The sequence below is a fragment of the Camarhynchus parvulus genome, chromosome 12 (assembly GCF_901933205.1).
Source record: "Camarhynchus parvulus chromosome 12, STF_HiC, whole genome shotgun sequence".
Taxonomy (NCBI): domain Eukaryota; kingdom Metazoa; phylum Chordata; class Aves; order Passeriformes; family Thraupidae; genus Camarhynchus; species Camarhynchus parvulus.
In genome coordinates, this window is record NC_044582.1 from 436,647 (window position 1) to 458,882 (window position 22,236).

The 22,236-nt window shown below is 44.3% G+C and overlaps 2 protein-coding genes and 2 long non-coding RNA genes across 7 annotated transcripts in view; 2 read left to right on the plus strand and 2 right to left on the minus strand.

Moving 5' to 3' along the window:
* The window catches only part of WNK2 (WNK lysine deficient protein kinase 2), a 113,969-nt gene extending 105,660 nt beyond the window's left edge, over window positions 1-8,309 (plus strand). For both annotated transcript variants that reach the window (XR_004061094.1, XR_004061095.1), the window contains exon 29: window positions 8,226-8,309. The gene's annotated coding sequence lies outside the window, so the exon portion shown is untranslated. The remainder of the gene's footprint in view (window positions 1-8,225) is intronic.
* A 138-nt stretch (window positions 8,310-8,447) lies between these two features.
* On the minus strand, window positions 8,448-11,956 carry LOC115908115. Its single transcript, XR_004061097.1, has 3 exons — window positions 11,817-11,956; window positions 10,862-11,072; window positions 8,448-8,554 (listed from the first exon to the last, which is right to left on the minus strand). It is a non-coding gene; the product is annotated as an uncharacterized LOC115908115 (long non-coding RNA).
* A 5,679-nt stretch (window positions 11,957-17,635) lies between these two features.
* On the minus strand, window positions 17,636-21,276 carry LOC115908114. The gene is made up of 3 exons (XR_004061096.1): window positions 21,145-21,276; window positions 17,850-18,530; window positions 17,636-17,757 (listed from the first exon to the last, which is right to left on the minus strand). It is a non-coding gene; the product is annotated as an uncharacterized LOC115908114 (long non-coding RNA).
* FAM120A (family with sequence similarity 120A) overlaps window positions 20,669-22,236 on the plus strand; it is a 48,438-nt gene continuing 46,870 nt past the window's right edge. For 2 of the 3 annotated variants that reach the window (XM_030956428.1, XM_030956430.1), the window contains exon 1: window positions 20,670-21,619. In XM_030956428.1, the coding sequence (XP_030812288.1) occupies window positions 21,146-21,619 (474 nt within the window). In that variant the 5' untranslated portion in view covers window positions 20,670-21,145. Of the gene's footprint in view, window positions 21,620-22,236 lie in introns of all 3 variants that reach the window. The other variant, XM_030956429.1, reaches the window with a different exon arrangement.

Genomic DNA, 22,236 nt, shown 5'->3' on the forward strand with positions numbered 1-22,236 from the left:
GAGAGCTGTGTGTCCTCACAGCTGTCATCTGTTCACTGTTGCTCCTCTAATTTTGAAGAACCACAGTGGTTCAAGGAGAAAGGAGCGTTGGGACAAGAGGCTTTACAGAGAAAACTATGGGATTAAAGGATGGGGGTCAGCTGTTACCGTCAATAATCTAAAGGCTTTGAGCTGGTGATAGAGCAAGGAGGCACAGCTAATTGCTGGGTCTCCAACTGTTTCTGAAGGAGGACTAGAGAGGGATGAGGATGAAGACATCTCAATAAATCATGTTTAAAAAAAAAGGAGCCTCCATAAGAAAGGTGCAGAGGACACAGCATCAACAAGGGTGGCTGCACCTGGTGGTGGGCAAGGAGAGACACAGGGGGATAGGACCTCTTCAAAGTAAATCCAAGCATTCAGTCACTTTACATCTTTCACTGCACTCTGAGAATTTTTACTGGGTCACAGTCCTCCAACTTTCTAAATGTTTTTTCAATTTTAATAATATTTTAATATCAAACCAAGTAACTTGTGAACAGCATCATGTTGCTTGCAGTCAAGCACATGAATACTGTAAATGACAAAGCAAAGTGGAAGACTAAGACAATGAGAGTGTATGACTGTGACAACAGTTTGTGATGTCAGGATTATCACGTGATAGCTGGATAAAAGATAAAATATGTTTTCTATTAATTTAGTTAAAGCCATCTGGGTTTTTTTCACATATTGTCTCAAACTATTTTGTCTTCTCTCAGTGCCAGAGCTGACCCCTGTTGACTAAGTGTCTTGGATTAGGGCAAATTTGGGAGTAAACCTCCAAAGGGGTTTCTCTATAAAGCAGATTTAAGCAACCCTTCCTTTGACTGGTTTGGGAAAAGATTTCTTGGGAGGAAAGTGGAAAAAACCCCCTTATTTAACAGGCAAAATATTCACCAGCACAAAAAAACATTAACAATATCGAACAATAAAACCTCTTGCCGCTTAGAAGAGATGACACACTCAGACAGTGGGCTGTAGCTCTGCTAACTCATTCTCTTATCATTCCCTCCCGTACTGGAAATGCTGCAGCCCTGGCCCAGTCCAGTGGGCCACAGATGTGAGCTGCTGGTGCTCTTCTGGGTTTTCAGTCCAGAGCAGGTTTAAACAGTTCCACAAAAAAAGAAAAAGCACAGTCCAGAGAAGTTCTCTGCCTCAGCCAGCTAAAAACTAACTAAAAATCAAAGGAGAGCTCTATCTTGCTATCTGTCCTTGCCACAGACAACACAGGGCAGGAGAAGGATGCAGGGGAACAAGTGCAGCTTCTGATAACAAACTCCACACTTCTTCTCACCCCCCCTTCAGTCTTGGAACCAGTCCTAAAGGTGCAAGGATTATTTCTAGGCTAAACTGACAAATGGGGATACAAGCATCATAAAATCACCCCAGGACACTAAGATATCTCTCACTGAAGAGGTTTGTACCCCAAAATAGCCCACTCCTTTTCCTGCTGCGAAGAAAATACCATGAATCATGTTTTTCCAAGGTTAAATGGGTTCTTTATTTCTATAGGCAGGAAAAGAGTGCTTCTCAGTAGTATTACAATTGACTAAAATATCAAAGGATAATTATTTTTTGACTCTATCAAAGGACACTCTTGATTAGCATTTAATCAAACAACGGCATACAGGCCTAGAATCACTCTGTCATGAACTGATGAAGGTATTTTGTAGCCCAGAAAATGCTTCTCATTACCATTAGGGGCAACAGAAAAGTGCACATGGTGCTAAGGGTTTATTCTCAAGTTCCAAGATCTGCATGTTGCTGTAGCAAAACCTTGAACTCCTAATAATGCAAAGCTTTTTCCAGAAAAAAGAAAAATGCATAATTCATGAAGAATGATAGAACTGATGATAGAAGAATTGATGATGGAAGAACGATAATTGGAACTTCTCAGATTTAAAGACCATGCAAAGATCTTGCATTAGATCCATATGATATGGATGATTTTAGATGGCAATGTCTGTGCTATAAACTGAAGGCAAGGCCATCCCTAACACGGACAGGACTGCAAGTCCAGAGTGCCTGCATTCATGACTGGACTTTATCATCCACAGGAGGTAGCAGGCAATCTATAAAACTGAGAGTTGCCAATGGATTACCACTATTAGAAGAGGAAGTGCAGGTAGCTGGGAAATACCTTTGTAAACCTTACTTTTGAATCACCTGTCACGAGAATCATGGGGTAAATCAGGCTATCCTGATCTGGTTTTGGTCTCATATGTGATATTATATCAACAAACAGCACATTGGTACTAGTGGGAATGATTTCCCATGTTCACTGGCATTGCAGCGCTTCAGAACAGGCTCCAGGGACAGATGCTCTGAGAGACCCACATTACCAATATACCAACAACCAAAGCATGTGCACAGGGAAAAGGACTAAAATTCCCAGGAGAGGAACTAGCAGAGAAAGAAAATCTCATTTTTTGATTTCCATTTATAGCCCAAAATAGCCTGTCTGCTATACCTGATCTTTGGAAAAACAGTGATTATGAAGACTGGTGATATTCAATTCCTGGCAGTGTTGCAGCACACTCATGGGGTATTTTGAGTTGCAAATTCTGCCTGGTAGAAACTCAGTGGAGTTAATCATACGTAGCAAATTAAACAAACAAAAAAGCTGGTGTGTTTAGGAGGATCTGCAGCAACTGAATCTTTTCTTACCCTTTCTAGGCAAACATTCACAAATTGCAGGGAATGGGGAAGGTAAAGACAGAGGGCAGTGGTGGGTTTTGTATCCAGGATCAAACAACCTGTATATGTGTCTGCAATTCACAGACTGAAGCAGGTTGAGAAATTCGTCTATATTCTTACAATAGTCAGAATTAAAGCTCTCCTGCAGTGAAATAGTTGAAGTTAGTCCACCAACATATCAGCTGTGCTCTGACAAGGAGGTGATGAGCTACTGTGTGCCCCAGCTCCTGTCCCAAGGAGGCAGGTGTTGCAGAAAGGGCTCCTAAAGCACCAGCAGTGGGTAGGATGTTCACCAGCCATGGGCTGGCATTACCAGCCACAGACATTTCAAACAGTCTTGAAACTAACATGGATTTGCAGCATGGAAAGAAAGATATAAGAGGCAGGAAGTCAAGGTAGTTTTGGCACAGCTCAGCTGGATGCAGTTATCCTCATCCTTACCCTAGTGGGCTGGTGAAACGGCTCCTGAACATCACCATCTGCAGCACATCCTTCCGGTGCTGAGGAGGTTGCCTAGAACATTCTTGCAGAAATGCACCTTTTTGCCATTGCTGGCTTTGGTGACATGAAAGACTCTTGGTCCCAGTATCTTTCTCTCTAAAACCACAGAAAGGGTAAAATTAATCTCTGGTCAATGGTTAGGGTTAAGTTATAACAAGCTAACTCAAGATCAGTGTAACTAAGGCCAGAACTTACAATAGAATCATGGCAATTGGCATTTGTGGAAAGGAACACATCACTGCTTTAAAGGAAAACTATTTTGCCATTAGCTCAAAGTAGCTTGTAAAAGCTTTCACTGTGACTAAGGTCTGCAGTAACGTTGGAGATCATTCAGCCAAAGACTGTGGTGTAATGCCTATTTATGGCTTTAGCATTTTAAGGTTTTTGTGAAGTGAAATAGTAGGGATGCAGCGGACTGCCTTGCATCTGCTATGACACAAGAGAGCATGTGCCTGCTCAGGAATAAATTAGGAGTTACATATTCAATCACAGATACACATGGAAGGAGTTAAGAAGAGTTGAATGCTAAACTCTCATCCACCACTCCACAGGCATAAACAGAGCATGCTATGGTCACTTCATTTGGAGAAGACCATTCTGCTGGCATCCCACTGCAGCATCCCAGAGCCTCTCACCAAAAGGGTGCCTGATTTCATCCTAGGAGTAGGGAAAGAGAAGCAAAAGGTGCTCTTAGTTCAGAGATGTCCCAGATGTGCTTTGTATTCTTCCAAGAGGGAAGTAAGTCAAGGTTTGTACCAAAAAATGGGCTGTGGAGGTGCAGCTTACACAAGGCTTCACAACTCAAAGATGCACCAAGTTTAGACCTATTGCATGTCTTTCCTGGGAAGATGCAAAGAGGATTGTGATGGCAATATCCTTCCTTAGGCAGGCTTTGGGGTTTTTTTCCTGGCAAGAGAGATCTTTTCTAATAAATAACTGCTCTTTCTTATGAGCTATCTGTTGTCAGTGTCTAGAGGACATAAAATAGATCCTATCTGCCCAAAACAGCTCACAGAAATCAACTATCATTTTGTTTTCTTTACTGGGTAAAAGGAGGAAGATGGTTTTTAAATTAGAAGTTGAAGCCCTTCCAGAATTGCAATATAAGATACCAAACCAATCATTCTTCATGCAGTTACCTCCTACTCCATGAGCTCCTACTACCACAAAAATTGGTTGTTGCCAACTGAGCTGAGTGAATAATTTGCAGTTTCATATTTGTTAGAGGAATTTTTCCATTTTCTCTTTTCATTATTTGTCCACAAGCAGATTGATTTGCTTGAATATCTTTTTTCCAAACACATGTGCAGAAACCATTCTGGAAGTAACTCTTGCTGCAGATCATTTGTGAGCTACTTGTTGCGAGAAGTCTTCAAACATTTGTCCCAACTCCATTCATTGTATATATAGACTTGCATCATGTGTCTATTTCTGTGAACAAAACATCAAAAGAGCCAGTCTTGAGTATTCTCCCTAAGAACAACTGAAATTATGCACAATTTCACCATTTAAAAATTACTTTGTTCCTAGAAATAATGGCAGGATTTTCCTGCTTGTTGTAACACTTGAATGAAAAACAAGGCTGTATCGGAAGCCCAGCTGAAGAGTCTGACCAGGACCATGCTGGACTCACTGCAATGTTTTTCTTTCTCCATTTTTTAGATGGAGGAAAATGCTCTTCTAGGCTGTTGTAAAACACTGTCTTTTAAGAGAAAAGTTCAAAGGAATTATGGCACCTTTCAATGGGAGCTGGGTTGGGTACCTTGCATCCTCTCACAAAGAAAAGCATTGGAGCAGCTCTGACAGTACGGAAAAGGAGGTAAAAGTCAAAGCCTGAGTGCTGTGGTACACCAGAGCTAAGGAGCTTTAGAATTTCAAATCCAAGTCTCACAGTTGGCCTGAAATGTTTGCTTTGAAGGCACCTGTAAAACACAGGCTTGGCTCTGGTTGGTGTGCCAGGAAAATGCTTTGCTCGTATTCCAGCTACAGTAAACAGCTGCTGCAGCTGCCCCCCAGCACTCTGTGATGTTAAGTAGGAAAAATGGAAATGAAAAAGTAAGGGAATTCATGGATGACAACATTTGTGATTGTACATGGGACATGGACAGGCATCTCTTCTGTTTTTCCTTACTGTCCACTATGAAAACAGGAAGATTTTCTTTTAAAATAAAAGATTTTTATATTAAAGATTTTAAAATTTAAATATAATTTTAAAATCCACATAGAAATACTGCTAGTGAGAAACCAATTACCATTTTTCAAATATAAATTTGAGAAAAGAAGTTTTATTTTATTTTTGCTCTCTAACTTCTTCTGAAATGATTTTTAAATCTGTCAGTGCAGAAAAGACTTAGTGCACTGTGTTCATGTCCTTAACCAGCACCATCTGAGATGGACTGAAATATTAACTCTCACTGCTCATGAGCAGCTCCTCAGATAATGTAGTTTGTGACAGAAATAAGTTATTGATGTTACGCATCAAAGTTCCCTGAACCCAAGGTTCAAACAATTAGTTTTAGGCTTGTCCAACAAGCTGGGTGGAGATGCAGCCCAGCCGTGGGGATGGGGGAGCCCCATCCCCCTTGCCAAGGTCAGCAGAACCCATAAAAACCCATAAAAACCACGAGAGCCCTGGCTATGGCACAGAGTGAAATCACCGTGAGACGTTCCAGTGAAAGAATTATATCATGGCAATTTGTATCTCATTTTGGTGATGTAGTTGCACACTGCCAACACAGTGCTGGAAATCATTACAGCACAGCCAATGCCCTGTCATGTCCCACTGCTGGCCCTTCAGAGTGAGAATCTGTTAACTCTGTACTCAGAAACCAAGTCCCTCAAGACAGGAAAATTATTATGAAGTTGAACAACAATAATTTACACTTAGAAAAGCTCCCTACTTTTCCTTCCACCCAGAGCAGAACAGGGAACTCTTACACGGTTTTATTGTCTACTGAAGTGAAATTTTACTCTTTGGCAACAGCAAATAAATTCATGTTTCTTCTGATGAGTTGCTTAACTAGTGTGGTGCTGTATCCATGCTCTAGAAAGGCCTGTGCATTCTCCTCAGAGAAGGCAATACTGCATGCAGGAGTGGAAAATCTGCTTTGGAGCAGTGGCACAGCTATTTCTGCACCACATGATGCGTATTCCCCTTCCTGTTAGATGTGGATCTCAAACATAATAGAAACTTTAAATTTAATTTCACTTATAGTTTATGGTGAATCACCTAAAATGTGATCAACTCAGAGGTACAGCATTATTTCTTTGCAATTTTCACCACTTGCTGGTATTTTTTTCCCAGCACCTACGTGCTGCAACTTCACATTTGGTATTGTGATACCAATGGAGTTTTAGGGCAAAGCAGTGAGGGTGTGCTAGCATCAAATAAACTTTAAAAAAATAAAACTTTGTGAGAAGATAGATTCTTCCCATGCATTTCCTGTAATTAGTACAGAAACCTACCATAGTATACATCAGAGGGGAAAGTTACTGTACTAAGAAACCCCGAACTCTGCCTGCCTGCCTTTGAACGCGCATGTTGAAGCTGACCAGGCCCCGGCAGGGGCGGCAGGCCCCGAGCAAGGCCGGGAGCCGCAGCGGGCGGGCTGTGAGCCCGGGCAGCTCCGCGCCGCGGCTCCCTGCGCGCCTCCAGCCCTCCCTGCCTGCGCCTCCCTTCCTCCGCTGCAGAAGGGAATTTTTGTTCAGCTCCGTCGCGCTGGGCTCTGCTCTGCTGGTGTGAAATAGCACAAAATGAGGTACACCATGTACTTCTACTCTAGAGAGCAGGTATAATCTCTGTAATTACACCACAACTGCACGGCAAATACCAGGTAAATACAGAGCTACTGCGTGTTCCTGCAGCTTACTAGTTAATTATGCACCACTACTAAGGAGTTCAAAGATAAATTATCATTGCAGGATTTAGGTGCCTGCTAAGGCGGGTCATAATGGAATTCATGCTATTGTTACTTCTGTTGATTTTCCAGCGGAATGGGGAAGGGAAACAACTCACCTCATATGCCCAAAGGCTTAAGTGCACATCTTGTCCTCCATACAGCACAGGCACGCTGCCGTACAAAATAACATGGCACAATTAGGAAAACTGAGTGAATAAACAAACAAAAATAATTTCCAATAATGAATCACTTTTCAAATTCCATTTAGTAATCCTCCTAAGCAAATCTGTTTAAAAATCACTGGTATTACATGCAGTATAACTGCTATGGGTTTCCTGGCTCACTATTTAAACTTTTATGGGCTGAAATCGGAGAAAAACATCAATTCACCAACATCACTAGCAAAAACAATTGTTGCAGCAAGGACAGGGCTCTACCTATACAGCTTGCCTGGGCTCTTGAAATTGTGTATTTCTTATGGTATCAGACATAGAGCACCATGTGAGGCCAGTTCATAGCCTGTGCTAGCTCTCCTCTGAGCTGCACTGCAGTATTTTGGACTACAACTTGTTACTTTCAATAGATTTTTAATAGTATTCAAAAAGATAAAATTAGCTTCTCTATAAACATTGCTCTTCTCCAAAGTGAAGCTTCCCTTTAAATTATGACTCCATGACAGTTGTTTGGTCAGCCATTTATAATGACTTTTACAACCTGTGTTGGATCACCTTGGATTTTATTTGTATTTTTTTTTCAATTTCATTAATCTCATATTGATTTTCTTCCTGAAAGGTGTTGTTGATGTTTCTGAGCCTTTCTTCTATTGAAGTTCTTGATCTATTTCTTCCCAAAAATGTGTCTGTTGCAGAGGAAGATGTTGGTCTTTAGGGATTGCAAAATCAGGACCAGCAGAGACAAAATAACCAACTGTTATTTTCTGTTACTGGTAGAAACCTGAGGTACAGAATAAGACCTCACTGAAACTGGCTGTGCATAACTGCAGATGAAAGCATCAGATAGCTTCAGATACAGAATGACTGTTGGTTTGAATGGGTTTATGTTTATGTTACGTACATTGACTTCAAATAAAAGGGAACTTTTTGTCTCCAGCACTGTGAACAGGGCAATCCAATCGAGGCTCCTTAGCACCGCTGCTGCAGCTGATGGAATTTTCTGAAGATGGAAACCTAGACCATAAGGAAGATGAAAAAAGAGAAGGCAACATACCTTGTTTTCTTTCACTCATTTTACTCCCTCCTCCCTCCCTGGAGCCTCAAGAACCGTTTGTAGGTTCTCCTAGAACACGGCCATCTACCAAAGTGAATGCAAATGGTGTTTCTTCACTCGCAGGGTCTGCTCTTGCTCTCCCTGAAATCTGCAGCGAGATTCTTGCTGTCTTCAGTAGTACCAGGACAGGTTAACCAGGCCTTGAGAGTCCCCTAATGAAAAAGAGCTATGAGTACTGAATGGGAGAGAGCACGGCTTCCTTGAAAGGCTAATTATTTTGAGAGCTACCCATTCAAAAAAAGTCTGATCAATGGGAGAACAAATTAACAATGAAGAATCTTTCATAAAACCAGACAGTGGAATTCAAGAGGACAGTCACAAATTAAAAGAAATGTCAACATATCAAGTGGCAGGAACTTCAAAAGGCAATTTTTTCCCTAATTTCCACAGGCATTCTTCATGAGCAACATCAAGAAGTGTAACATGCTAATAGCTAATAACAGGGTAAGATTCACTAATTTACTAACTGAATAACTTCATGTGTATCAAAGGAATAGTTTTCTCATTTAATTTTTTTTTAAGATACAAACTAAACTGAGTATTATCAAGTAGATAAAAACTGCATAGTTTACAAGTAATCACTAAAATAGCCATTTTAGAATTAAGATTGCTTTTTTATGTTGGATGTCTCCTTTAGGTTTAAGCAATCACATATCTTTTATCCTCATTAAAACTCAGATTTCAAAAAAGAAATCGGGAAGGTATCTTTGTGGACATGTGATGTTTTGCTAAAAACAGTGTTTTGCAGAGACAGACCTGTCATGATCTTAAAATCTGAAAATGTTGAGGACTGCAGAGGGAACAGGTTACCCAGAGAGGGATACCAAGCATTTGGCCAGGTAAAATGACAGCAGACATAATCTAGTGTTGGTTCAGTCCTGCTTTGAGCAGAATGCAGGAGCTGATCTAAAGGCCCTGTCCAACCAGTATTTCTATGGTATAACTCAGATTTAAGCCAGTGGTGTTATCAAAATCTTAACATAGATGATGTCAAACAACTAACTTAATATTCACACACCAGAAAAGAGGAAGGAAGACACACCTCCCCAGCTGGCTTGTTTTCTCAGAGCCAACTCCTCGCCAACAGGGCACACCACTGCAGTGTGTCACACACTGGTATCACCTTCCTCTCCTCGTATCTCAGCCACAAACATGATGTGTTGTGATGCCCCTTTAATGGGGAAGGTCAGGCTGTTGGAACTAATGGTTTTGTGGCAGATGGAGAAACATTTGCAATTGGGAAAAAAACAATCTCACACTGCCAAAACATTAATAATTCCACTTTCTTGGAAATATTCTGTCACTGTCACCGCTACATGTAAATTTGTCATGTAAATATGACTTCTTCCAAGGAAAAAGGCATGGTTCAGCAGGCTTTCTGAGGACAAGGACCTCTCTGCACCTGTTTTTTCTCTCCTTCAAAACCATTTGCTTCCAGTCACAAATTTTCAGAGCTGCAGCACCATGGGGGTGATACTTGTGGTGATTTCAGTGAGAGACAGGCACGAGCAGGGCTGGTTTGGGCAGGCTGGCCCATGGTCCCCACTCAGCTGAACCAGGCAGGCAGGACACAGTGAGACCCAGCAGGGAATGGCTTTCTTTGGTTTGTTTGCATATTTTTGCACACTGTATCTCTTTGTGTAAATACCTGTGTTCCTTACTCTGTGAGAAAAACAAGAATTTCCTGATTTTCCTTTATACAACACAGTATTTTTCATAGCCTTACAATGTCTTTTATTAATTTACTTTTAGAAATAGACACTCATAATCCTTTCAAATTCTGCATCTATACAATGTCAATGCATTTCAGTGAATTTTTCAGTCCATTTATATTCCAGCTGCCTGGTGCTAGAGTCAGACATGTGGTGGTAGTACTGCAGGCAGTAAAGCTGTCCAACCTCTCTGCAGTTCTCCTTGCTGTAATTATTGATCTCTGGGGAAACTGAGCCTCAAACACCAAAAACCCTTTCTGTGATGCCTGACTGTTTAGCAGAAGGTAATGGGACCGGTGAGCTTTTAGTTTAAAAAGACAGCCATTGTCCCTCCACTGAGGAGGAGCTGAGATTTATTTTTAACTTCACACTTTTCTATACATCATGACAAAAAGCCGAATAATTCTATTTTCATTTAGGAGGAAATTATAAGACAAAGAAATAGTCTGATAGATTTTAGATTAGAGCTGCTTCCCTGAGAACAGGGGCTGTTGCAGTGTGGTTCCATGCCAGAGATAATACTTTTTGCCCCAATACTGTCAGCTGGGCCAATATATTTTCAAGAATCGCTGCTCTAAACTGAGAGTTCTCCAACATGATGCTTTGGCAAATTTAGATTACTCTCTCTCTCTGTCAGTGCTGAGATTAAGAACTCATTAAGGTAATCTGCATCATAGTGATATTTTAATGATTGCTCTGAAATGGAAAAATATCACACATCTGTTTGTATTCTGCAACTTGACATACCTTTAGGAAGTCAGTTTCTGATGACATGTTTGGGCAAATTATGCTTTATCTGCATGCTTTTTCCATTCATCATCCTGATTTGGGAACTTGAATGTCATAAGCAGAAAGCTATGTTAATTGTACATTTTTGGAAGTCAGTGTAGTCCAAAACATATTCCTCAAGACCATCAGCCTCACAAACTCTGCTCGAGAAGGTGGAGATGTTCTTTATCTGTTAGAGGAATCACAGACAGTCTTTGTCACAAGAATCTCCAACAAAAAGCATCTTGGCCTTATGGATATGACATATTTATGTTTCCTCAAACTAAAACCCATTACATATATGAACTGCTATTGTAAACACAAGTGCAAGTAAAAGACTTCTACTGTTGCTGGATTCCTCCTCCTCCTCAATTTAGGCAGTCAGCAAAATTACTTTCTCAGTATTGAGTTACAGTTAAGAATTGTTAACTGTGGTGTTTCCTTCACAAATAAAGCCTCTAAATTAGTTTAGATCATAAAATTGAAAGTATGAAGTATAGAGAAAATCATCATAAAAGTATAGAGAAAATATGTGCTACAAAAATAGAAGTTTCTTATTAAAGCAGTTTTCATGGAAATGCTCACAGTTGAGTTAGTGTTATTTGCCTCTAATTTGGGCTTTATTCTCCATACTGTACGTTAACAAACTTAAGCCACTTAATGCCGAGTGCCTTACCCATTTTTCTTTAATTAAATTTCTCCAAAGAATCACGTTACACGAGCATTTGCCAATACAAAAGCACGCTGAGAGATTCTGGGTAAAATCCAGGCACCCCTAAAGTCACCAGTAAAACTCCCATTGAAGACATTATTCTACTGTACAGATCTTTACTATATATGGGTAATAAAAATTATCTTGTCACTTAGGAATTAAGTTCTTCAGTACACTATTCTAAGAACCTCAGCTCTGAATGAGCTCTGCACTAGCACTTACCATCTCCCTTACCAGACAAACCAACGTTACTTCAGAGTCCAATAATGTCCGTTTTCAGGTATGTTTATAATTGCTGGAATATTCAGCAGATGCCAGTTTAGACAAGCTTCCTGCCTGTGGATAGAGGTAGGTACTCAGTCTAATAATCTGCAGTTTTACTACAGAGTTTGAGCACAGGATTGCCTGCACTGAGCTCTGGAAGAAACCTGAACCATTGGAATTTAGGGATTCTCTTAAACGTTCCCTAATAAGCTATAGGTGATCAGTACATGAAAGTAGTGCAAAAATTAATTAGATTTAGGACGATCTTTATGATCATTAACAGAAGACCACATGTAACAATTTACTTGTATTTCATTTAGAGCTATTTTTTGTCTGTGTGAGATGCTGAAGTGGATAGTTCTGTGATTCTTCCTCTGACACAGGTTTTTAGCATCATTTTTTCTTCCATAATTCAGCCATACATTGCTGTGGGATTTGATGTTTGGGGAAAAAAATCAATCAAGTCTGCTCTAGGCCAGCACTGGTCAGCAAGGGCACAAGCAGGAGGGTTTGAGCTGGTGCCTGCTCCTGCCTTGGCTCTTGGGACATCACCATCCTGCAGCTGCAAGAAGGACAAAAGGCTGAGGGCAGCTTGTCTGCTTCAGTGCAAAGTTACTTTCCTAACTGGTATATTTTTGCAGCTCTAAGATGTTACCTAGTTACCAGTGAATCATAGCCTGGTAACCACTCAGAGAATTCTGGGGTTTATTTACAACAAGGTAAGCGACCCTGAATAAGTCAGGCTGGGGACACTTAGGCTGTCCAATTGTACAAGAGGAAGAGACTCACACAAAATTTATTTGAAGTGTTAAGATTAAACCTGCAGTATGAAGTTCATTACCATTAGTCTTGACAACATTAACTCTATTTAAATCTATTGAACTGGTTTAAAATTAAACTTCAGGTTCCCTTCACCTGCAACCCAGCCCTGAAGCTGTCAAACCCTGTGTTGTCCATCCCATGCCAGATTTTCCCATTTGGTTGGAACATCACTATTAATAGACCATAAGAGGATATTAAAAAAAAAAAAGGAAAAAGTGAGATTACCCAATTACCCAATTCTGAAAACAGCCATGTTTGCTTGCTTCAGTTTTGAGAAAGATTGTCAAAAATTAAGTTTCCTGACAGGTCTTAATCTTCCCCTTTTGTGGCTCGGGACCATCCATCCCTCCTGCCTCCCCCAGCGCTGGCTGAGCGGGGTTGCTAAGCGACATGTTCTTCTCTTCTGTACGTTAGCAGAGAGAAACAGATCAAAGACACCCACAGCCCTGAATTATTTTATAAATGAATTTAAAGAGACACTCTCCTGTGCTGTATTATGTGGGGGGAGACCAAAAAGTTGCTGGGTGTAGTCAGAGTAACTGGAGAATTAAACTGACGTCTTCTGGAAGATAAGAATGCTCTCATAAATGAAAGCTGTGTAGTATTTGCCTTTTTTCTTGGGTTTTGTTTTCTTTTTTTTTTCTTTTTCAGAACTAGATTACAAATTTTTTATGCTCATTAATGTTTCTGGTTTCATGGCAATGAAGACATTGAGTGCAGGCCAGGCTGCATGTGGGTACAACTTTCACAAGTCAGGGTTTCTGTCATCGAGTGACAAGCTTGCAGGGTTTAACTCTTTTCATCTCTTGCAAAAGAGATTATCTATTATACAAAAATGTTTAATTCTTTAATTTTTAAACATTTTCCTGCCTGATCTTAGACAAGAAAACCACAGGACAAAGTTCAAGAGATGTGTATTTGAAAGAATAAAGGAAGATATGGAAGTAACCTGTGAAGATCAGACAAAAAACCTACGACACTAACATCTCAGATGTTCCTAAAAAGAATGAAAACCAAATGACTAACCTGTAATTACAAAAGCTGGGAATACACAAGTTTAAACATTATCTTACAAGACCTTCACCTTCCTGGCATCAGCTCATCTCAGCTGCTCTGTGCAAGCTGTGGGGTTTGCAGGAGCAGGCTGGCAGCTGACGCAGGTGCTTGCTGAAACAGAAAAGGAAGGAATTATTTGCCCCTGTATCTACTCAGTTTTTACCATCAACAACATAAAAGGAAAAAAACCCAGCACTTGGTAACAAAGTGCAAGAATTTTTCATGACTTTTCATTTCCAAAGCTGCCACGGCTGGCACAGCCCTCAGAAAACAGAGAGACACACAAAAAACACACTTAAAACCTTCCTCAGACAAGCAAGACAGACTATTTATATAAAAATAAAACTATTAGGTAAGTTTGCTGCAAAAAATTCCATGTAAAATTTTTCCCACATGTGACTTGTTCTGTACCAGCCACCTGAGCTGCACAAGCAAGTGTGTCTTTTAAGGCTGTTTCAGGGGCTTGCTCAGGCAGAGGTGCCCCTGCAGCTCCAGGCACAGCATCCCTGGGGGACCGAGTGCCAGAGGATCCCACTCTCTTCACCGTGTGCCTGGTCAGAGAGTGCAGCAAGCTCCTCACTCTTGTCCTAGGCCAGAAATCTCACATCAAACTGAGGGTAGATTAGTGAAACTAATACAGTCTAGGACTATAAAGTGATGAATCTCACACAAATCTCCACAAAAAAAGCCAAACAGCATTAGTATTTGTTTACATACATTTCATTTTCCAATGAGAAAACAAGCCTCCCTTTTGTTCCTGCATCATTAAAAGTCTCTTCCAAATTCTGACAGCTTAGGTTTGGCATGTAAAATCCACTGTACTACAGCTAACCTACATTCTCGTAAAAGCACGTATTTTAGAACAGGGCTCAGCCAGCTTCCCCATTTGTAGATATCAATTACACAGGCAAGATATGTGCTTTACTCTCACTGACAGAGTGTTTTATGTATAAACAACTTGACCAGCACTACACTGCCCATGGATAGCACATTTGGTGTGTTTTGGCTGAATTTCTGAAGGGGAAAACTGTGACTTGCACTCTAAATATTTTTCCTGGAGAATAGATTCCTCCACACACTATGAGCATCTTGTACAGAATACAAGTAAATATTTGGGAAGGAATTTCATGCTTATGGCAGGTATTGATTTGACAGCCTTGGAAACTCCACTCCTTTGGACTAACTGCACAGCACAGCTCTGGTTGTGTGAGCTCTGCAGGATGGCCACGTTTCCACATCACTGCTCCTGCTGCAATGGCAAGGAGAGAGTCAGAGAACCCTAGAATTGAATGCCTTGGAAGGTACCTCAAAGATCATCCAGTGCCACCCCTGCCATGGGCAGGGACATCTTCCACCATCCCAGGTTGCTCCAAGCCCTGTCCAACCTGGCCTTGGACACTTTGAGGGACGGGGCTGCCACAGCTCCTCTGGGCAGCCTGTGCCAGGGGCTCCCCACCCACACAGCCAAGAATTTCTTTCTAATATTTAACCTAAACCTGTCCTGTGTCAGTCTGAAGCCATTCTCCCTTGTTCTGTCACTCCGGGTCCTTGTAAATAGCCTCTTTCCACTTCTCTTGTAAGCTCCCTTCAGGTACTGGAAGGCTGCAACTGGGTCACCCTGAAGCTTCTCTTCTCCAGGCTGAACAACCACAATGCTCTCAGCCGTTCCTTGTAGCAGAGGTGCTCCATCCTTCTGATCATCTTGGCAGCCTCCTCTGGACTTGCTCCAACAGATTGATGTTCTTCCTGGCTGTGCAGGTAGCTTCTTAGGATCTGCATTTCTGGTGAGTTAATTCAAACATTCTGACCACGCTATGTTCAGGGATGCAGTTCAATTGAGCTAGTATTTTATCTTAAAGGTAAAATGATCTGAAGTGGTGATGTTGTAAGGATGTAAGCTAATTTTTATTAATATTGGTAGAATTTTATTTAATGAATGTAAGTAATTTTGAATTGCTTCTTCTCTTTCCTTACTTCCAGAATGCTGCAAGAACTTGTGGTGCAGCTGGGCTGCTGGATCCCAGATGTGAACAGCCAGGGCTGGGCTTGGGCCTGGGAACAGGAGATGACGCTTTTGACATGTGGGAGGGCAGTGAAGGCCTTTGAGAACATTAATAACATTACTTGATGCTTCTATGGTGCTGTGCCTGTGCCTGCTTAAAGCTCAACATAGACTATGAGTAATTAGTGATCTGGATGTCTCTGAAATTATCAGCAGCAGCATTTAAATCATCATTAAAATACAATTAGCAGCCCTTTGAACAGAATGCTGTCCTTCTGAGCAGTCTAATTGGTGGCTCGTGGGCCAGTTCTGGACAACAGGAGGATTGTCTGCTTCTGCAACTGCACCAGCTCAAGGAGCACCCTGTCCCAGGAGTGGTGGCTGTGCCTCTGGGATAGACATGGGAGAGCCATTATGCGACAGGAAAGGCAACAGCACAAAGTATCCCTTGTGTCCAGGCTACTACTTTGAAAACACTGGATTTATGGACCTCATTTCATCCTGTGTGCTGATTCAAGCAGGCGCAGCACCAGAACTTTATACTTTGCAATTCAAATAAATTTAGGGGATTTTTATACTTCCCTTTTAGACTCTGCAGCAAGAACTGTAGGGATGAAATACGGGCAGACCATGGTAAGACAAAGAACAAAGTGATCCACGTCTACGTGTGGCACGCTGGCAGACCGTGCTGCTGTGCACTTGGGCAAGATGAAGAATTCAGCTGCTGTAGCAGACTGAAAGCGAAGGTCTGGCATGGATGGTATTCCCAAACCTGGCAGCCCTACCCCACATTTAGGTAGCCAAATCTGCTTCTTTCATGCCTGAGATACTTGTGTTAATTTCATAAATGCCAACAAAAATGACATGTTTTTAAAGTGTTGGGAGTGTAAATAGTCGCTCTTCTGAAATGGCCACAGTAGATGTATTTTAGCTCAGATGTGCTCTTGTGATACCACAGGCAAATGCATCTTATCTGTTATAATATCAACCTGTAGCATTCTATTAGTATCTTTTCATAATATTATTAATGGTCCTGCAAAAACTGCAGTAGAATAGGCTTTAAATACTTGCTTTTTGTATGTCTCACACAACTGCCACAGGAACAGCACACTACTGTTCCAAGTTTTTGAAGCTGCAGCGCTACCGCTCCCCACCAGCTCCCACTGCCCGCTCCATAATGCCCTTATTATTTATGCTTTTTCTCTTGAAAATTCAAGTTTAGAACTTAAAATTTTCATGCTTTTGTTTCTTAAAACTAATCAAAGGCAGTAAATGGCCCCGATGTAATCTGTGTAGTGTGTGCTGTGGCTGAGCATCCACTGCTGTGAAAGCGCTGCTTGTTCTCTGAAAGGAGGAATTCTTTCAGCCAGCATCATTGCCCCCTCCTCCTCCAGCCTGCTTCTCCCAGGCACTCAGAGGACTCACTGCCAGTCATTTTCTTGCCTTAAAAGTTTGCTGGAGCAACACCATCATTTACCCCACATGTGTCCAGGGCCAAACCCCTCAAGTGTTGGCCTCTATGGACAATCAGAAATTTTGAGTTTGAACATCCGAAGTATCATAGATATTTGAAAAAAGTTATTGCTCAAGCAAGATGGTGTTTGTTGATATTTTGTGGAGATATCTGAACATGAAAACCTCCTTCTATAAATGTTGTGTGATGGTGTATAGTTAATTGCAGCAACATAAGAGACAAGAAAGGGATGTCACAGGTGGTAGTAAATACGATGATACAAAATCAGAGCACGACTGCAATAAGTGACAGATTTTATCCCCAATACTTTTTTAAACCTCAACATTTTTTCTTCAATTTCTTTTATTTTTGCAACTTTTTTTGACTAAGTGACATGCATGTGTAGAAATGTGAGTGCTGAAGTAGCAATACAGAAAAGCACTTGCCCACAGGGTGAGCCCATGGCCACTTGTAGACCTGGCAGTGAGGTGAAGGCTGGGAGCTCTTCTACAGCAGCAAGAACAGGGAAGTTCTGGGGCAGCAGGGCCACAGCAAGATGCACCAGGCTGAGAAAAGAGGAGAAATATTAAGGGAAATTACACTGAACAAGTGTTTCCCATGGATAACGTATGCATCTATTCCTCCCAGGCAGACGTACCTTTCAGGTCCCAGTGGCTAGTCTGTTCCACAGTCTGCGTCCATGTTCATCTTGCTGTGGGACTGACCTTCCTTAACAGAGGAACCAAGACTAAACTGATAACATTCATCTCTGTTCTTGCTCTGACATGGTTATTCGCTAGTTCTTCCCAATGACTGTTCAGTTCCTATCTTTGAGGGAGCCACTCCTAATTCGCCTCTGTTCAGGTTGGATAATGAGTCACTGACTTTAATACCAACTGTTATTAACCCTTCCCTTATACAACCAACATCTGGGAACTGTGGAACACGTGTCTCAGTGCTGAAGTAGATTGATGAATCCTGCAGGCTTTCTGCTGCTGGTTGATGAAAAAACCACTTTGTTTGCCTTGTGTCTTTGATTAATTGCTCTTTAAGTCTAGCTTAATCTACCTGCTTTCCAGAGTAATTTTGTTTTTCCATAAATTTAACTTATTTTCCATTGTCTTCTTGTCTGGCTAAGCTTTTAGTTTATATTAAATAAGTTCTGGAAGCACCTTGTTTCCCCTTATGCTTTTCCTCTCTCTTTCTTCTCGTTGGGGAGGGAGGGCTGTGTTTGTGGCTGGGCATGAACTGGCAGTGCTCAGTTCTGCTGTGCTGCCCTGACTCCAAGGATGCTGACAGCCAGGCTCCTGGTGGCACATGCTCTGGACTAGTTTCCTTCCTAAATAACAAAACAGAAAAATACACAAGCAAATTTATCATCTTTTATTTATAGATTATTTGCCATTGTAAGACTATAGAAATTAAAGACCCTGTGAGACAATTAACGACAAGAAGTAATTCTTCTTGACTCAGTTATTGCTCACAAGGCTACTTAGAGAATGGTTTGTTTGTAATCAAGTTTTGCACTGTTGGAGCATTGGATACATGCAGGGTTGTCTGAAAGTCTGATTTTTAGGCACCTCATGTATGGCAGTACTTGTTATTTGGACAAAATTTTGGTGATTTTTTTAGGATATTTGAAATTCTGAAGTTCTTTCTCCTTGATCCACTTTCCTTCTATTAGCACTACTGGCCTCCTACCATGTTTTGTGTGTTCCTCAAAGTTCCTTCCAAATTCTTTTATTATTTCAATGTTACTAGAGCATATCTATTCCTATAGGGTAATCTAAGAATTCTAAGGGAAAAGTAGTTCAGAAAGCAATCAGAATATTAGGAAACCACACTCTCAGATTACTGCAAAAAGAGATTTCCAAGAAGAAACATGCACTTGTCATTGATTACTTCCATTGCTTTTCCAGGATTCTTTATTCTATCAGGCTGATGCTGCACAAATTGGGGTCAGACACACATCCATGGCACTCACTGCCTGGGAGTGAGCCGGCCCACCCCTGCTTCAACAGCTATTCCCTGCTGGGAATATTTACTGTGGGTGTCAATCCAGCCTGACTGAAATCTCATTACCAATATGCTTTTCCTCATTAATAAAACATTAATGTGAACATACAGCATCAGCAGCTTGACATTTCCTGTAGTTTTCCAACACCCAAACAACAGAGAAGTGCTCAGGTGCTGTGGTATTATTGCAATGACAAACTTGCAGGCAACCTCTGGAGCTTGGGCACTTTGGCCTTTTAAAAAATAATTTCTTCTGGTAAAACCGAAGACAGTTAATTCCTCACTGCCTGCGCAGTGAAGAGCAGGTTCTTCCAGTAATTGATAGTAATGCTCATTTATGGGTTTCTTCCCTGGTAGTTGATACTTATGCTCATTTACCAGTTATGGCAACAGTTTGGCTGCCCTGTGGATGGCAGATCTCAAGATGCAAGCAGTTGCCACTTTAAGCATGTCTAAGGTGAAAAGGCTGCCAAAATCATTGAGGGAGGTGATTGTGTATCCCTATTCTGCACTGGTGCGGCCTCACCTCAAGTCTTGTGTGCAGTTTCAGGTGCCACGATACAAGAAAGATCTTAAGCAATTAGAGAATGTCCAAAGGAGGTCTAAGAAGATGGTGAACGGGCCAGAGGGGCCCTACAGAGAGTGGCTGAGGGCACTTGGTTTGCTCAGCTGGAGAAGGGAAGATTGAGGTCAGAGCTCCAGGGGCTGCAGCTCCTCCCGAGGAGCAGCTCCAATCTCTGCTCCCTGGGACAGGGACAGCACCCAGGCAACAGCTGGAGCTGGGCCAGGGGAGGGTTAGGGTGGACATCAGGGAAAGGTTCTTCCCCCAGAGGGTGCTGGGGCACTGAACAGACTCCCCTGGGTTTGGTCATGTCCCCAAGGCTGCCAGAGCTCCAAGAGCATTTGGACAACACTCTCAGGGACAGCCGGGGTGGGATTGTTGGGGTGGCTGTGCAGAGCCAGGGTCTGGACTCGATGACCCTTGCAGGTCACTTCCAGCTCGGGGTATTCTACGATCTGGAACCTCTACCAGCAGCAGCAAACGCTCAGCCGGGAGAGGCCAGGCCAGCCGGTCACTTTCACCGAAGGCGCTGTGGCTAGGTCGGGCGCGGCACCGGCCCGGGAGCCCCCCGGCTCCTCGGGCGGAACCGAACCGCTGTGGGACCACTTCTGCTGCCCTTGCACGGCCCAACACCCCCGAGCAACAGGTGCCCGGGGCGCCGCTCTCCCGAGCGGGGTCCGCCACGGCGGCCGCGGGGCTGATGGAGCGCCGCTGGCCGTCAGCGCGGGGCCAGGACCGGGCCAGGCCGATCCGGGAGACCCCTGCCCCGGTTCCCCCCGCCGCTCCCCGCCTCCGGCCCCCTCCCCTTCCCCGCCACTCGCTTCCGCCGCGCTCCCGCGCATGCCCGGGTTATGCAACGGCCGCGGCGGGCGGGCCGGGCCGGGCCGGGCCAGAGCTGCAGGGCAGGGCAGGGGGTCCGTGAGGGGCTCCGGGCTACGAGCACGGGCGGCGCCGAGGGCGCTCCGCTCTCCCCGCGCTCCCGCCGCGGCCCCGCGCGGTGTGTGAGTGGCAGCGGCGCCGCCGCCAAGTCCCGCCCGTTCCGCTCTCGCTGCCGCAGGCGGCGGCGGCGGCGGGTTGGTTTCCTGCGCGCCCGGCCGCTCCCCGCCCCCGGCAGTCGGAGCCGCAGCCGCCCGGATCCCCGAGCCATGGCTCTGTGAGCGCAGCACATGGCGGCCGCGGCAGCCATGAGCCCCCACTAATCCATACAACTCCCCCTGATCGGCCACCGACGGCAGCCAGCGCTCCCACCCGGCTCCACCGCTCCCACCGCCCGCCCGCCGCCGCGCCGCCCGGCCCGAGCCCAGACCCCGCTGCTGCCGCCGCCGCCGCCGCCGGGCCCCCGCTCGCCCGCCCGCCGCCGCCGCCCGGTCCTCACCATGGGAGTGCAGGGATTCCAGGACTACATCGAGAAGCACTGCCCCAGCGCCGTAGTGCCCGTCGAGCTGCAGAAGCTGGCGCGGGGCAGCCTCGTGGGTGGGGGCCGCCAGCGGCCCCCCCAGACCCCGCTGCGCCTCCTCATCGACGCCGACAACTGCCTCCACCGGCTCTACGGCGGCTTCTACACGGACTGGGTGAGCGGCGGGCAATGGAACCACATGCTGGGCTACCTGGCGGCCCTGGCCAAGGCCTGCTTCAACGGGAACATCGAGCTCTTCGTCTTCTTCAACGGCGCCCTGGAGAAGGCCCGGCTGCACGAGTGGGTGAAGCGCCAGGGCAACGAGCGCCAGACGGCGCAGCAGATCGTCAGCCACGTCCAGAACAAGGGCACCCCGCCGCCCAAGGTCTGGTTCCTGCCGCCCGTCTGCATGGCGCACTGCATCCGCCTGGCCCTCATCCGCTTCCACATCAAGGTGAGGAGGAGCCCGGGGTCCCCCCCGCCCGGGGGTCCCGGCGCCCCCTCCCCGCTGCTCCCTCCCGGCTCCAAGATGGCAGCGGGGGCTGCCCGCGGGGGGAGGGAGGGCACCCTCAGCCGCTCCCCTCAGCGCCTCAAAATGTCGCCCAGACCCGCGGGGGTGGCACAACTTTCGGCGACCTCAATCCCCGGGGGATTTTGGCTTATTTACATGGCGTTGCCCGCCGCCCCCCTAAGGCCGGAGGCCGGGAGGCCTTGGCGGGGCGACTGGCAGCGCCCATGGCCCGGCCCGGCAGCAGGGCGGCTTCTGCCTCCATGTTCTTTCGCTCCGTTGACTCAAAATGTCCCTTCTTGCCTTGTGGGCTGTGGTACCGCAGGGAAGAGCGGGTGGGCGAAAAGCATCTCTGTAATTAGTTATTGAGGGGACGAAAAAAAAATTAATCAGTTTAGTTCTCGCGCAGGATGGATCTGCAACAAGTTCCCGGCTGAGGCGAGGTGTTTTAAACTTGGGCTGAAGGGGAAATGGCTCGCTGCAAAAAACGCAGGGGTGCCACTTTCGGCTTTATGGAGGTTCTCGTGTTTGCTCAGCGTTTTCTCAATATCAACAAGCTTTTA